This window comes from Dipodomys spectabilis, unplaced genomic scaffold (assembly GCF_019054845.1).
Source record: "Dipodomys spectabilis isolate Male_0828 unplaced genomic scaffold, ASM1905484v1 ptg000075l, whole genome shotgun sequence".
NCBI lineage: Eukaryota > Metazoa > Chordata > Mammalia > Rodentia > Heteromyidae > Dipodomys > Dipodomys spectabilis.
The window spans coordinates 8,855,700-8,868,697 of record NW_024870752.1 but is presented as its reverse complement, the minus strand read 5'-3'; the positions used below and the strand labels follow the sequence as shown (position 1 = coordinate 8,868,697).

Here is a 12,998-nt window from a genome sequence, read left to right as displayed (position 1 = left end):
CAGAATAGTCTATCACTTAAACATTGATTTCTAGGTACTTTGTGAATATTCCAACGTGGCTTCTAGGAAGTTACTGTGACATACCGTCTCATAAATATAATTGTTACATTCAAAAAGATCTTTTATTCCAGGCATATAAAGAGAAGAGAGAAATCAGGAATGCAAGAAGGTAAGTCAGGACTGAAGAGTAGTGAGTTCTATTACCAAAGGCTGGGCAGTAACATCAGCGCCCCCATGAGACTGAGGGCCATACACTCAGTGCCTGCCGCACACCCTGCTCCAGTTGTGTCCAGCGTACTGCTGTGGTCCTTTTGATGGATTTGCTTTACATCACTGAAGTTCATGTCATCTGGCATCCCTGCAGGGCAAATGAAAGAGTACAGAATGAGGCATGAGCACCTCACATGAGTCTAGATCAGCCTGTAAATCCAATGAACCCATGCATTGCTTTTCTTTTTCTTTTGTAGCTTTCTCTGTGTTTGCCCATCTCCAAATGATTAATTTGGTGCAATAATCTTTCCCTACTTAAATTACAGGATTCAGGTCCTTGTGTGAAAATCCTTAGAAAGACTACTAAAACTAAAAAAAATCCAACTTACCGTACTTCAAAGGCTGGGATTTATTTTTATAATAGGATTGATAGATAAGGAAGTAAAGAAATTGAATTAATTTAACAGATATCTTGAGGTATGGCATTATTGCTACATCTGTGATAGCAATTGTGACAGCCTTTCATGAAAATAAAATCAGGTAAGGGAAGATAATTGAACAAGAATTTTTTAGAAGTAGAGTTTCTTTCTTTTATTTTTCATTGTCTTTTATATTTCATTGTGAAATTTTCATACATGCATATAATATACTTCAATCAAATTCACCCCATTCTGTTTGTTAGGCTTATTTACGAACCTACTTAATTCCCATTTTAAGCATTTTTTCCATTTAAAAAATTATCTTTAAGTAGTTGTATAAACGTGTCACCATTTAACAAAGCAATTTATGAATACAATACATCTTGAGCAGTCATTGCTTTCAATATTATCACCCACACCTTCCAACTCACTTTTCTTAATTTTGCAGGATATACATTGAATTATTGACTCCATTCTCCCTCCCTCCTCTTCATTTGTTTTTGGGATTCATTATTCTATTTTTATATTTTAATGGGTTTCACTATTTTATTTTTCATTCATCCTACTCCTGTCACGCTCCCATTATAAGTACAATTTCTATGGATCCTATTTCTTAGTAAAGTTAGTTCTTTCATATTTTCCTTACAATTTATAATTGGATATATTTATGGATACAAAGCAATTCTAAAATGAATCAATTTGATGTGAAATAATTAAACTAAGTTGAATAATATATAGACCTTTTTCATGAGAACATTTGCAATTTGTTTTTAGTAATTTAAAAATATACAACATATTATCAATAGCTGCAGTTAACATTCTATGGAATTGATCTCAAAGTCTTATTTTTCCTGCTGGAAAGTAACTTTGTACCTTTGGACCAGCATCTTCCCCTTCTTCCATTCCAAACCCTGGCATTCACTCTTCTATACTCTTACAAGTCTTACTGTTTTAGATTGCACATATAAAGGAGATCAAACACAGGATATTTGTTATAAATATATCAAAGAAAATTAGTGGGCTGGATATGATGGTATATGCTTTTTATCCAAATTACTGGCAGGCATAGGTTGGAGGATCACAGTCTGAAAGGCATCTCAGCCAAATCATGAGATTTTCTCTGAAAAATAATGAAGGAATAAAAGGGCTGATGGCATAGCTCATTTGGTACAGTGCCTGTTCATATGGTACACAAGTATGAGATCCTGAATTTAGAACTCTAATATTGCCACAGAGAGAGAGAGGGAGAGGGATAGGGGGAGAGAGAGAGAGAGAGAGAGAGAGAGAGAGAGAGAGAGAGAGAGAGAGAGAGAGAGAGAGAGAGAGATCAGATAGACAAACACAGACATCGACAGACAGACAGAGAGAGACATAGACAGAAAGGGGGAGAGGGAGACAGGGAGAGAGAGAGGCAGGCAGACAGAGAGAAAGAATGTTAAATCATATACTTTATATGTACACATAGCTGGAAAAATGGGGGAAAAGACCTGTCAGTAGATCAAAGAATTTGTCTATAGAGTAGATTGCAGATTAAGTGTAAGGATGAACTGTTTCTATTTTTTAAACAAAGAAAAAGGAAAACACAGGGAGCGTCACAGACCAAGATCTACTTTTGTTTGTGATGCAATCTGATAAGTTTAGGACTACCTAAATTATTGAGAAGAAATAATTGTTTTCCTAAGATGTCTATGTTAATACTCTATATCTAGGGAATTATTGACTTGTCGCTTATTATCTAGTGTCACCAGTGCTCTGAGGCCATGTGACTGAATTATCTCAAGGCATGGTGCAATCTGTCACAATTAACAGATTTAAATTCAATGTTACCACAGCCACAAATATTGACATCGTAATTACAGTGAGACAAAAAAAAGCTTTATGTAAGGAAAAGTCAATATTTATGTAATTAGGTCAATACGTATATATAATTCAGAAAGTAAGCTCTCCGCATGCAGGGATGAGAGCATTAAAACGAAGCAAAGCTTGCTCATCTGACATATTGATTTTACAGCCTGAGCTCTTGCATTATTATTCATTGTTTGGGTACTTGTTTTGCCCTTCTGTGCCATTAGGCTAGATGAATAAACTAGTGATTCATTTTTTTTATAGGGACTGGAATGGAGTGTGAATATTTTAGTCATGGTTTTATACTTCTTGTTAAGCTAGAGCTTAACAAGGCGCTATGAGGACTCTAGGCAATTAAAAAAAAACTTTTTTTCCAAGATAACTACATAAATTTCAGCTTTAAGGGATTTAGTTTTATAAGCATTGTGAATTGGTGTCTGGATTAGATTCATGAATAACTTTTTCTCATGCTATTCTCAGCTGATATTCCATTCATTCATTCGGGAGGCAGGCACTGATCTAGGTTCTGGAGTTCTATCATCAATAAATACAATTCAAAGGAGCTAGAAAGACATCAGGTCTGATGGACAAGTAGGAGTAGGCCAGAAGAGCTGCTTTGCTTTCAGTCACATGCTACTTTTAACACCTGAGATAGATTAATAATTAATATTAATGCAAATAGTGATACTAAGAATTATGACTGCAGTAAGAAGTATCTGAGAAGAGACCAAAATATCATTAACATCCTGGGAGCTAATGCTTGTAGACATACCAAGCTCTGATCTGAACTTGACATTTGTTAAGAAATAAAGCATTTGTTGGATGCCAGGGGCTCATAACTATAGTCCTAGTTACTCAGGTGGCTGAAATCTGAGAATTCTGGTTCAAAGCCTCTATCTGGGTGAATAAATCTGAAGACATTTTTTTCTCCAATTAACTTCCAAAATGCCAGCAGTCATGCTGTGGCTCAGGTGGTAAAGCACTAACCTTGAAAAAATTAGTTAGGCAAGAGCACACACCCTTAGTGCAAGCACCAGCAGCTCCTGTCTAACATCTTCCTTACTCAGGAGGGTGAGAGCTGAAGAACTGAGGTTTGAAGCAAGCCTGGGCTGAAAATCTGAAACTCCATTTGTGCTTAACCAGCAAGAGGCTGGACTGAAGGCATGGCTCAAATAAAAGAGCAGCAGCAGTGAGTAAGAAGACTGAACAATAGTGTGAGTTTAAGCCATGATGATGACAGGCGTATGCCTGCATACATATGGATGAACACAAACACACACACACATCAACTTTCTCTTTCTCTCTCTCTCTCTCTCTCTCTCTCTCTCTCTCTCTCTCTCACACACACACACACACAATGTATCATTCTGAAACCTAGCTCCATTTGGGGATTATGACTAGCTTCAGGACATTGGACTAGTGCTTGGAGTGTGATTGATACCATGGAAATTCCTGATTGTATGTTAGTTCATACTAAGTAAAGACACAAGATTATGAGCATCTGACCTTTTGCAGTAATCCTGCCTAAAGACAAAGGATGGGGGGAGGCCCTGTGTGTACTTAGCTTAGTGATTCCTGGTATCTGGGGTGTGTTACCAACAAATGCTTATCTCAGTGCTTCCTGCTTTGTTGTTATCTTCCTCCTGGAATATGCCCTCCATTTTTTCTGTAACTCCCTTAAGAAAGTTCTAGACCAATCTTAACTTATAAGAGTGCAAGTTGAGATAAGATATCTTTCATTTAACCAATGTCTGTGCATTAACTCATTTCTTGCTACATGGTGGTATTGGAATATTAACTCATATTAAAATATTAAATATAAGATATCTCTGCCTAAGCATTTCTTCATCTACCACTCTGGAATCTGCTTGTCAGAACTGGGGCATGATTATCTGATTTGATAACTTTTTTCTTAAAGAAATTTAACTAGCTAGTCTTGCAAATAATACCAAAGATAACCAAAAATCATTAAAAACGTGTCTGGGAATTTTATTACATTGATATGTTAAAGAAACATAAAGCAAAATTTGAATAGTATGTATGCATACTAACAAAACACAAAGGTGACTGTACATTTCTACTTCTGCCATTGGTGGCTTATATGTAGATCTGATTAGAGGAAGAAAGACAGCTGTTTTAGTTTAGAAATAAATTGATATTAAAGCTTTGGTACATTTCTGATGGGTGGTGCCATGAAATATGTAACGGGGATGTAGCTTGCTCCGGGAGGTATCTGCTCTGGGGTAGTGGGTGCCAATTCACAGAGTAGGATTTGCAGGCCACTGGCTATAGGGCCAGGAACATTTTAAGTGCATTACAGGTATGGGTTTAGATGCTGATTTAGGTTTTACAACTCAGTTTCATAGGTCTGGTTATTATGCTTGTGTTATATGAAGAAACAGAAGTGTTAGGGAGCTAAGTAACATGAGAGCAGTGAAGAGCAGTGTGGATGTCATGTACGCACTTATCTTCTGGGGCATCGCTAAATGAAAGTTTAAATTCTGAACAAAAAAGATCAATTATGTTACCTATAAAGAGTGTTGACAGTTGGGATGGCCGATTATGGAATATTTTTGTTCCTCTATCAAACAGCTGGAAGTGTTCAAAGGCAGAATTCATGTGGAAATATCCAAAGGTAAATGAAGACTCTGTGTGCAGAGAAATTAAACACCAGAGCTTCTCTTTCTCCTTACACACTGGCTTTTCCTTGGGGCTGTGAGAATGGGGGTTATTCCTACTTTATCGCTATTTTATCAATCCACATGCTAGAAGACTTCTACTCATTTCACTAAATGAGATAGACTGTTTAAAATTAATTTATTTTCTCCGTGTTTAATAAAGAGAATTGCATGGCTGGCATGTATTTCTTGTTAATTTGCTCACCTAGTTACCAAGCCCATTCACCATTGTGTGAGGAATGCACAGCTACACACTTATTCTTTGATCTTTGATGTGTCTTAAAAACCCCAAACACGGAGCATCTCTTTTCACCATTCTAATAGTGGAAAATTAGAGCAAGTATAGATATTGAGAGCTGGTCTACAGAACATACTTTAATCATGAAGGGAAGATAATTTGTTTCTCAAGGTAATCAGTGTTCTAGAGACCTATAATCATAGTACTCCCAAAAGTGTCTAAAATAGTGTGCTTTCAATGAATATTGCTGAATAGATAATTGTATAATGACTCTTATTCTTCCAACAATAGAATGGAAGTGGTGCAATTATTTCTTCCCCTTCTGAACAATAAGAAGAGGTGATAAAGAGTTAATGTGACTGTTGTTGCATGTTGGTTCATCCCATTCAAACGTGGATCTCAAGGATCCCAGCCTTATGCTCTCGTGTCCTACACATTCTAAGCATTGAAGGTACAGTCGAAGTCTGGCTGCCCTAGAGTCTGCCTTGAAGAAACCAGATATAAGTCATGAGCTTTAAGATGAAAGCATTAAAAAACAACAACAACAACAACAACAAATGAGAGCTGTTTCAGTAAAAGGAAAGTTAGTAAAAATATTTTGCTGGCTAGAAAGTTAAATTAATATTTGAAGAATAAGGTAAATTTTTAGCCCATAGCTTCTCTAAACAAATATTTACAGGATCAAAGACTTACATATAACTGTTTGAAAATTAAGCAAAATGAATGCATTGATATTTTTATTTATTCATAGGTCTGAGAAAACCCATAGGTTTTTAGGCAGAGCCTTCTAAACTTACAACATCATTAAACAAAAAAAGAATATCAGCATGACACAAAACAACAACAAAAGAAAGGGGACACATCGTTATGGCAGATTAAATATATATATATATATATATATATATATTTCAGCAACACTGTCTTCAACACAGAAAGAGTTTTTGCAGTCCATGTAAAGCTACTCCTCTTCCTAGAAATGAATGGTGAAAGAAAATAATGACCCAATTGATGAAAAATGTAATTTTAAAGAAAATTAATGTCATTGGGAAGTAACAAATACGATCTTAGACACAATGAGGTACCCATTGTCTTTTTTCCAGTTCGTAGAACCAGGAGAGTGAAGAGAATATTACCAATACTGGCAAAGAAAATAGTCATCTTTATGGAATTTTTCCAAAATATATCATTAGTGTTTAAAGTGTGTGGTTAGCAAGACACAATTATTCCACGTTTATGAAGCAAGTCTGTGAGAATAATTAAGAAAATGTACACACATTTGTTCACAAGATGTTAAACAGTGAATTACTACTGAAAAATTATGTAATTAGTGTTCATTAATAGGGTTTTGGCTTACAAAAATTAGGTACATTTATTTACTTAAATATCTGTTGAAAATCTAGATATTTATTGACACAAAAATGAATTTTGCTGGGGGGAGGCTGGGAAGGGATGTGAAGGGTAAACAAAGGAGGAGGCTGCAATACTTGATAAGAAATGTACTCATTATCTTGCCCATGTAATTGTGACCCCTCTGTACAGTATGTTCACAAAAAATAAAAATAAAAATTAAAAAAAAGAATTTTGCTGCAATTTATACACATAATTTTGATATTCTTTTAAATATTGTCATTCTTCTGTGTAAGTATTTCTTTGAGTACAGGAATTCCTTTATTAAATTTTAGTATTGACCAAGTAAACTTTTCATAATAATTATGAGAATGAATAAATTGTAAAATTATGAAAACACATTACCCCAACTCAGTTTCTTCCAACATAAATACCATAATAATATTGTAGCAAGTCAGAATGCAGCATAAAAGATTAAAATTGGATATGAGTGTATGTTTTTACATTTAATAAGGTAGATAGAGTATGCAATAGAAAAAGGTCTATGGTGAGGAATTTGGTGTAATGTATGTTTTTGAATAAACTTGCTATGGATGTCTAATCAGATCTTGAATCCACTGAGGCCTAACTTAGTTCCTAGGAAACATGCCAGAAAGGTGTAAACAATAATATGAGTCATTTGAATAGAGATGTACTCTGAAAAGCACTGAGTAATTTTAATATTTGCCATGCAGACTTTAACATAAGACTAGAACTACAGTAAGGGGACATATGGCTGAAGAGACAGGTCCCTGGAAATTGTGCAGCCTCATGAACATGTCTACCTGAAAGTTCTATGCTTTCCTGTTCGACTCCTAGATTCTAAGCCTGAGATTCTTCTTCTCATGACATCCTTCACTGAGAGGAGATTAGGGTGTGAAGATGTAAGATTTAATTAGTTCTTTGGGTTCCTCTTTAAGTGGTGTGTGTGTGTGTGTGTGTGTGTGTGTGTGTGTGTGTGTGTGTGTGTGTGTGTGTTTGTGCATTGGTGTGTATTTGTTTACTTGCTTGTTTATATTCATTATTACAGTTTTTTTTTTTTTTTTTTTTTTTTAGCAAGAAGTCACTGTGCATTACAGACTGCCCTTGAACTTAAATCCTCCCCCTCCGTCTTCCCAGTGCTGGAGTTAGAGGTATATATTACCATGTCTGGCTCTCTTTAAATCTTACAGTAATTAATAGCTTACTTTTTTTTGTCAAAATATGTAAGCATAATATAGTACTCTTGATTGTTATTTAGATGAACTTGGAATGGAAAAGGAATGTGAGATTTTGACTAGAATTAAAGCTTGCTTTCAAGTAGCATGATTTATTGTAATGCTGAACTGGGAGACATAGAAAATCATTATCATATATTTGTCACTGCCTCAAATACAGAATAGTAGACTTATTGTAATTAATGATAAATGTGTGTTTTTTGGTTTGGTTTTAGGATAGAACTTCTAAATGGAAAATACATTGCTTAGATTTTTTTCTAGTTCCTGATATTTTATTTCACACTGGTTATCCAGTCCAAAATTTACTTTATTGATTTTCAAAGACCTTAGCAGAAAAAACACGTTTGAATTTGAAAGTGTCAAATAATTTTGAGATATTTTATTATAAGGCTTAAAATAAGCTGTTTTAAAAACAGTTCTATGAAATGTATTCTAGAACATTTTTTAAAATGGTAAAAGTTAGTTTTTTGCATAATTTGTAATAAATTCAGTTGAATACAGGTCCTATGCTGGTCTTAGGGTCAGTATATTATGTGCCCCCATAGAAATATGAGTGAAGCCCTTCATATAACAAAAGTATACTAATTAAAAATACAATCAAAATGGAATTTAATAAAATCTGCAATTTATTGATATTAACAATTTGAGAATTTATTTTAGGAAGAAAAGGGCTGATATTGCTAGTTCTGTTAAAAAATTAGAAATTACATCAATTACATTGATGATGATGCAGACTTGCAACAAATGACAAAATCATAAAAAACAATCAATATACAGGCACATGGTAATGATATTCTGTGTGATCAAAGACAAGGTTTTTAAAGTGAAAAAAGGGTCTGCCCTTACAAATACAAAACCTTAGGTTAATTTAAACTAGCAGTCTAGATGCTAAACTAAGTAGATTAAAAATCTAAACTTCCAAGAAGACAAATCTGAATTCAGGGTAAAATTGAATATGTAGGAAGAATAGTATTTTCAATTAAAAAAAAAGTGCTGATCAGGTTGGGCACCAGTGGCTCAAGCCTGTAATTCTAGCTACTCAGGAGACTGAGATCTGAGGATCACAGTTCAAAGCCAGCCTAGGCAGGAAAGTCTGTGAGACTCTTATCTCCAATAAACCACTCAGTAAACCAGAAATGGTGCTGTGGTTCAAGTGGTAGAGTTCTAGCCTTGAGCGGAAAAGCTGAGGAACAGCACCCAGGCCCAGAGTTCAAGCCCCACGACAGAAAAAAAAAGTGCTGATCACTTTCCAATCAATTCTAAAATAATTGCTAGAGTTAGGAATGCAAAAACCTGAACCTAAAATGATGAAGTATACTGGAATTTGTAATTAGTGATTCAAATAACTAATATCTGAATAACTGCAGATTATCTGAAAAAATAGTACTAACAATGATTAGAAATTAAGGATAAGCTATAATTACATTAGAAAAAAATGTTAAAATACTTTAGCATATTTGTAGTATATTGGAAAGAATGAGAAATCCTAATTACTTTTTAAGTTTTCTTGTGACAGCTATGTATTCTAATAAATATTTTCTTATTCTAATAAATATTAAAAATTTAAGACTGAGCACTTTGGGAGCTGATATGGAATATATACGTTACTAATCCACACAGGGATTTAGACTCACTCAATCTAATGGAATTAAGACAGAAATAAATAAACCATAGAAATTTGTTATACTGATATCATAAAATCAGATATTAAAGCCATATGCAAATACTATATTAATTTCTAAATTTAGTTAAATCTAGATAAGAAATGGATGCTTAATCTGGATATTTTTTAAACATTCCTTTCAACACACTAAAATATAATGATAGAGAGATATGAGGTTTGGATAATATACTCAGGCAAATAATATCCAAAGGATAGCTGGTGGAATTATATTACTAAAAGGTGAATGGGATGGAAGATTTTAAAAGGTGATGAAATTCATCACCTAATAATAGAAAAATTGTTTAACACATAAAATAATCTTCAGATAGTCTCTGATGATCTTTAGATGTTCTCAAGATAACTCCATGATATGGGAGTTTAAACACCATTTTGTTAACAATTGGTTGCTTAAACTAATGATGATTAGTAAAGATATAGATGCCTTGGTAACTTGAGTCATTTCTCTTTGTTCTGACTCTAGTAGCAGTCCTGACATTCTCGTGCTGAACTTGTCCCTTTTTCACATAGTAGGAGGATACATTGCTTTGCTAAGTTGGTTATAACAAATCCAGCATGATGAGAGTTTTGGAGTCCTCATCCCATGTTGGCTTTTTCTGTTCATAGGAAGATAAATCCTTTTCTCTTCAGGGGAGTGATCACATGCTGATTTGTGCTTGGTGGTGCCATTTGTAACATGTTTTTATTTACTAGAGTCAGGCCTTGAGATTGATAATTCTTTGATGAACTATTAGACATCAAAAGCACATTCTGCAGTTCAGCTTTTAACAGAGAAATAGCTGACATTTTATTTTCATCTGCTGATACTTGTATTTGTATTTCAAATATCTCTACCTTCAGAGGAAAGGTATTTATTGCTCCCTCTCAAATAGAACTTGTATAAAGTTTACCTAATGAATGGATGAATAAATAAACGATAAATAAATGGGCATGAATAGGTAGATCCATCACTGCAATTAATATTAGGGAATATGGCTCATAAACACTCTCCTGAAGTGCATAAGGCTTTGTCGTGGAGTAACAAGTAAAGAAATACAGATTTTTAGGACCACAGGACAATAAAATTAAAAGCTCAAACTATAGGAGAATCATACTACTGCCAATCTTATTTAAAGATATATAAGACTTAAATCCATGTTTCCATGTCTCAAATTTGTGGATCTGAAGTGGCAAGCTCCTATAGTGTCTATTTCAGTGTGTTCTGAAATTTAATAACAGTGTCATTTACTGTGGAGTCTATGGATGTCTGTGCTGGGCATTTAGAAAAGCATTTTATCCATTTGTGAAACTCTTCTTGGATTCTTTATTGTGCTGAAATTCCATTATTTGAAAGATGCATTTCCTGAATATGTTGTGTGGAGTCCTCTACATTATTTTCTTGAGTTTTCTGTGAGATTTTCTAAACCTAATTCTTCTGTCCTTTTATTGAAACATTAATAGATTTCAAGTTACTACAATTTTCCCTCTAAATGGATATTTTGTTCTAATATTTCTTTTTTTTCCTTTTGCCTACATTATTCCATACCTTTATTTATTTTTATTTTTTTATTGTGAAAATACTGTACAGAGGGTTTTTTATTTCCAGGCCCTATAAAGACACTATAAAAAGTTTTTGCAAATATTTCCCTCTCTCTGCAGTGTATCTGTTTAATACAAGTTATAGTTCTAATTGTGATATGAGTGAAAAATTTATTGTAAAGGTGAGGTACAGAGAATTTACAGTTATATAAATAAGGTAGTGAGTATATTTGTTGAACATTGTTACCCCCTCCCTCATTTTCTCCCACTTTCCCTCCCCCTTCTTGACTGCCCCCCCCAAGTTGTAATTTTCATTCCAACATGGTGTCTTGCGAGTATCTCTGTTGCATTGGTTCACTCTTTGTCCTTTGTCTCACCTTCCCTTCCCTAAATCAGATAAAGGTATATACAATACACAGGGTACCAAAATCAAAAACAGTGACAACAGAGGATAAAACAAAGAGAATAAAAGAAAGAAAAAAGAAATAACATCACACCGTACATTAAAAAACAAAAGCAAAAACAAAACACCCTTTAAAAGTATTTTATTGTAAGGGCTGGGAAGGTGGCTCAGTGGTAGAGCGCTTTCCTTGCATGCATAAGGCCTGGGTTCTATTCCTCAGCACCAAATAAGCAGAAAAAGCTGCAAGTGGTTCTGTAGCTCAAGTGGTAGAGAGATAGCCTTGAGCTGATGAGCTGAGGGACCCATGTCCTTTTATTCCCCTTAATATGTATTTTTTATTGCAAAGATACTGTAAAGAGGGGTCACACTTACATGAGTAAGGTAAATGAGTCCATTTCTTATAGAGCATTGTTATATACACTCCTTTATTTTTCCCCTACCATCCCTCTCCTTCCTGCCTCCCCCCCCCAAAGTTGTAAAGTTCGTTTTCAACATACTGTCTTGTACATCTCATTGTTACAATGGATCATCCTGTATCCTTATTTCAGCATTTTGTTATTTCCCTTCTCCTTTCTTTCTTTCTTTTTTTTTCTGTCGGTCATGAGGCTTGAACTCTGGGCCTGAGCGCTGTCCCCCAGCTCTTCAGCTCAAGGCTAGTGCTCTATCACTTGAGCTGGCTGGCTTTGAATCGAGGTCCTCAGATCTCAGCCTCCTGAGTAGCTAGGATTACAGGCGTAAGCCACAATGCCCGCTCCCTTCCCCTTTCTTAAGGGCCAATTTCTCCAACCAACCCTCTTCTTCTGCCCCAGTGAACCAGGAAGCAAGTGTGGATGTGGAGAGTAGTGCAAATAGTTACTTGGACTGGTTGGTAGTTACATTGTAGTCATGCAAATAAGTTTCTACCTTCCTTCATGCATTGTCTAAACCTCTGCCTTGCTTTCTCCCGTGGTTGAACTCTGATATCTGTAGACTTCTTATCACCCTCTGGTTGAATCTTTGAGTAATAATTCTATTCCATGTATTTTGGTTCCACTTCCTCCTTGTGTTTCATCTGACATGTACACTTGAACATAACTTTCCTCCTGGTCAAGGACGTTTTAATTTATAGCCTTTCTCAAGGGGTCTCTCCCTCTTAAATCGAATAGAAAGAAGAATAACAATAAATATCACACCAAAATATCTGCAGGCCTACCACAGGCACAAAGGGAGAAGGCATAAAACTATTGCAGATTAGAAGGTATGTTTATCATGCTTTCTTTAACTGACACTATAGTTCTTCTTAACATAGGCAGAACCTTAGAAAAAAGACTCCTCCAGTATCTTGCCTGAGGGTAACTTTCTGGCTGTAAGCATTTTGGGAGCCACATAGAAGATGCAGGCTCTGGCAGGATATATGCCTCAAC

At 35.0% G+C, this 12,998-nt stretch overlaps 1 protein-coding gene across 1 annotated transcript in view; it reads right to left on the bottom strand.

Annotated features, from left to right (window-relative positions):
- Positions 1-200: 200 nt before the first annotated feature.
- Gpc5 (glypican 5) overlaps positions 201-12,998 on the bottom strand; it is a 1,062,082-nt gene continuing 1,049,284 nt past the window's right edge. The window contains exon 8 of the mRNA XM_042682662.1: positions 201-358. Within this exon, the coding sequence (XP_042538596.1) occupies positions 201-358 (158 nt within the window). The remainder of the gene's footprint in view (positions 359-12,998) is intronic.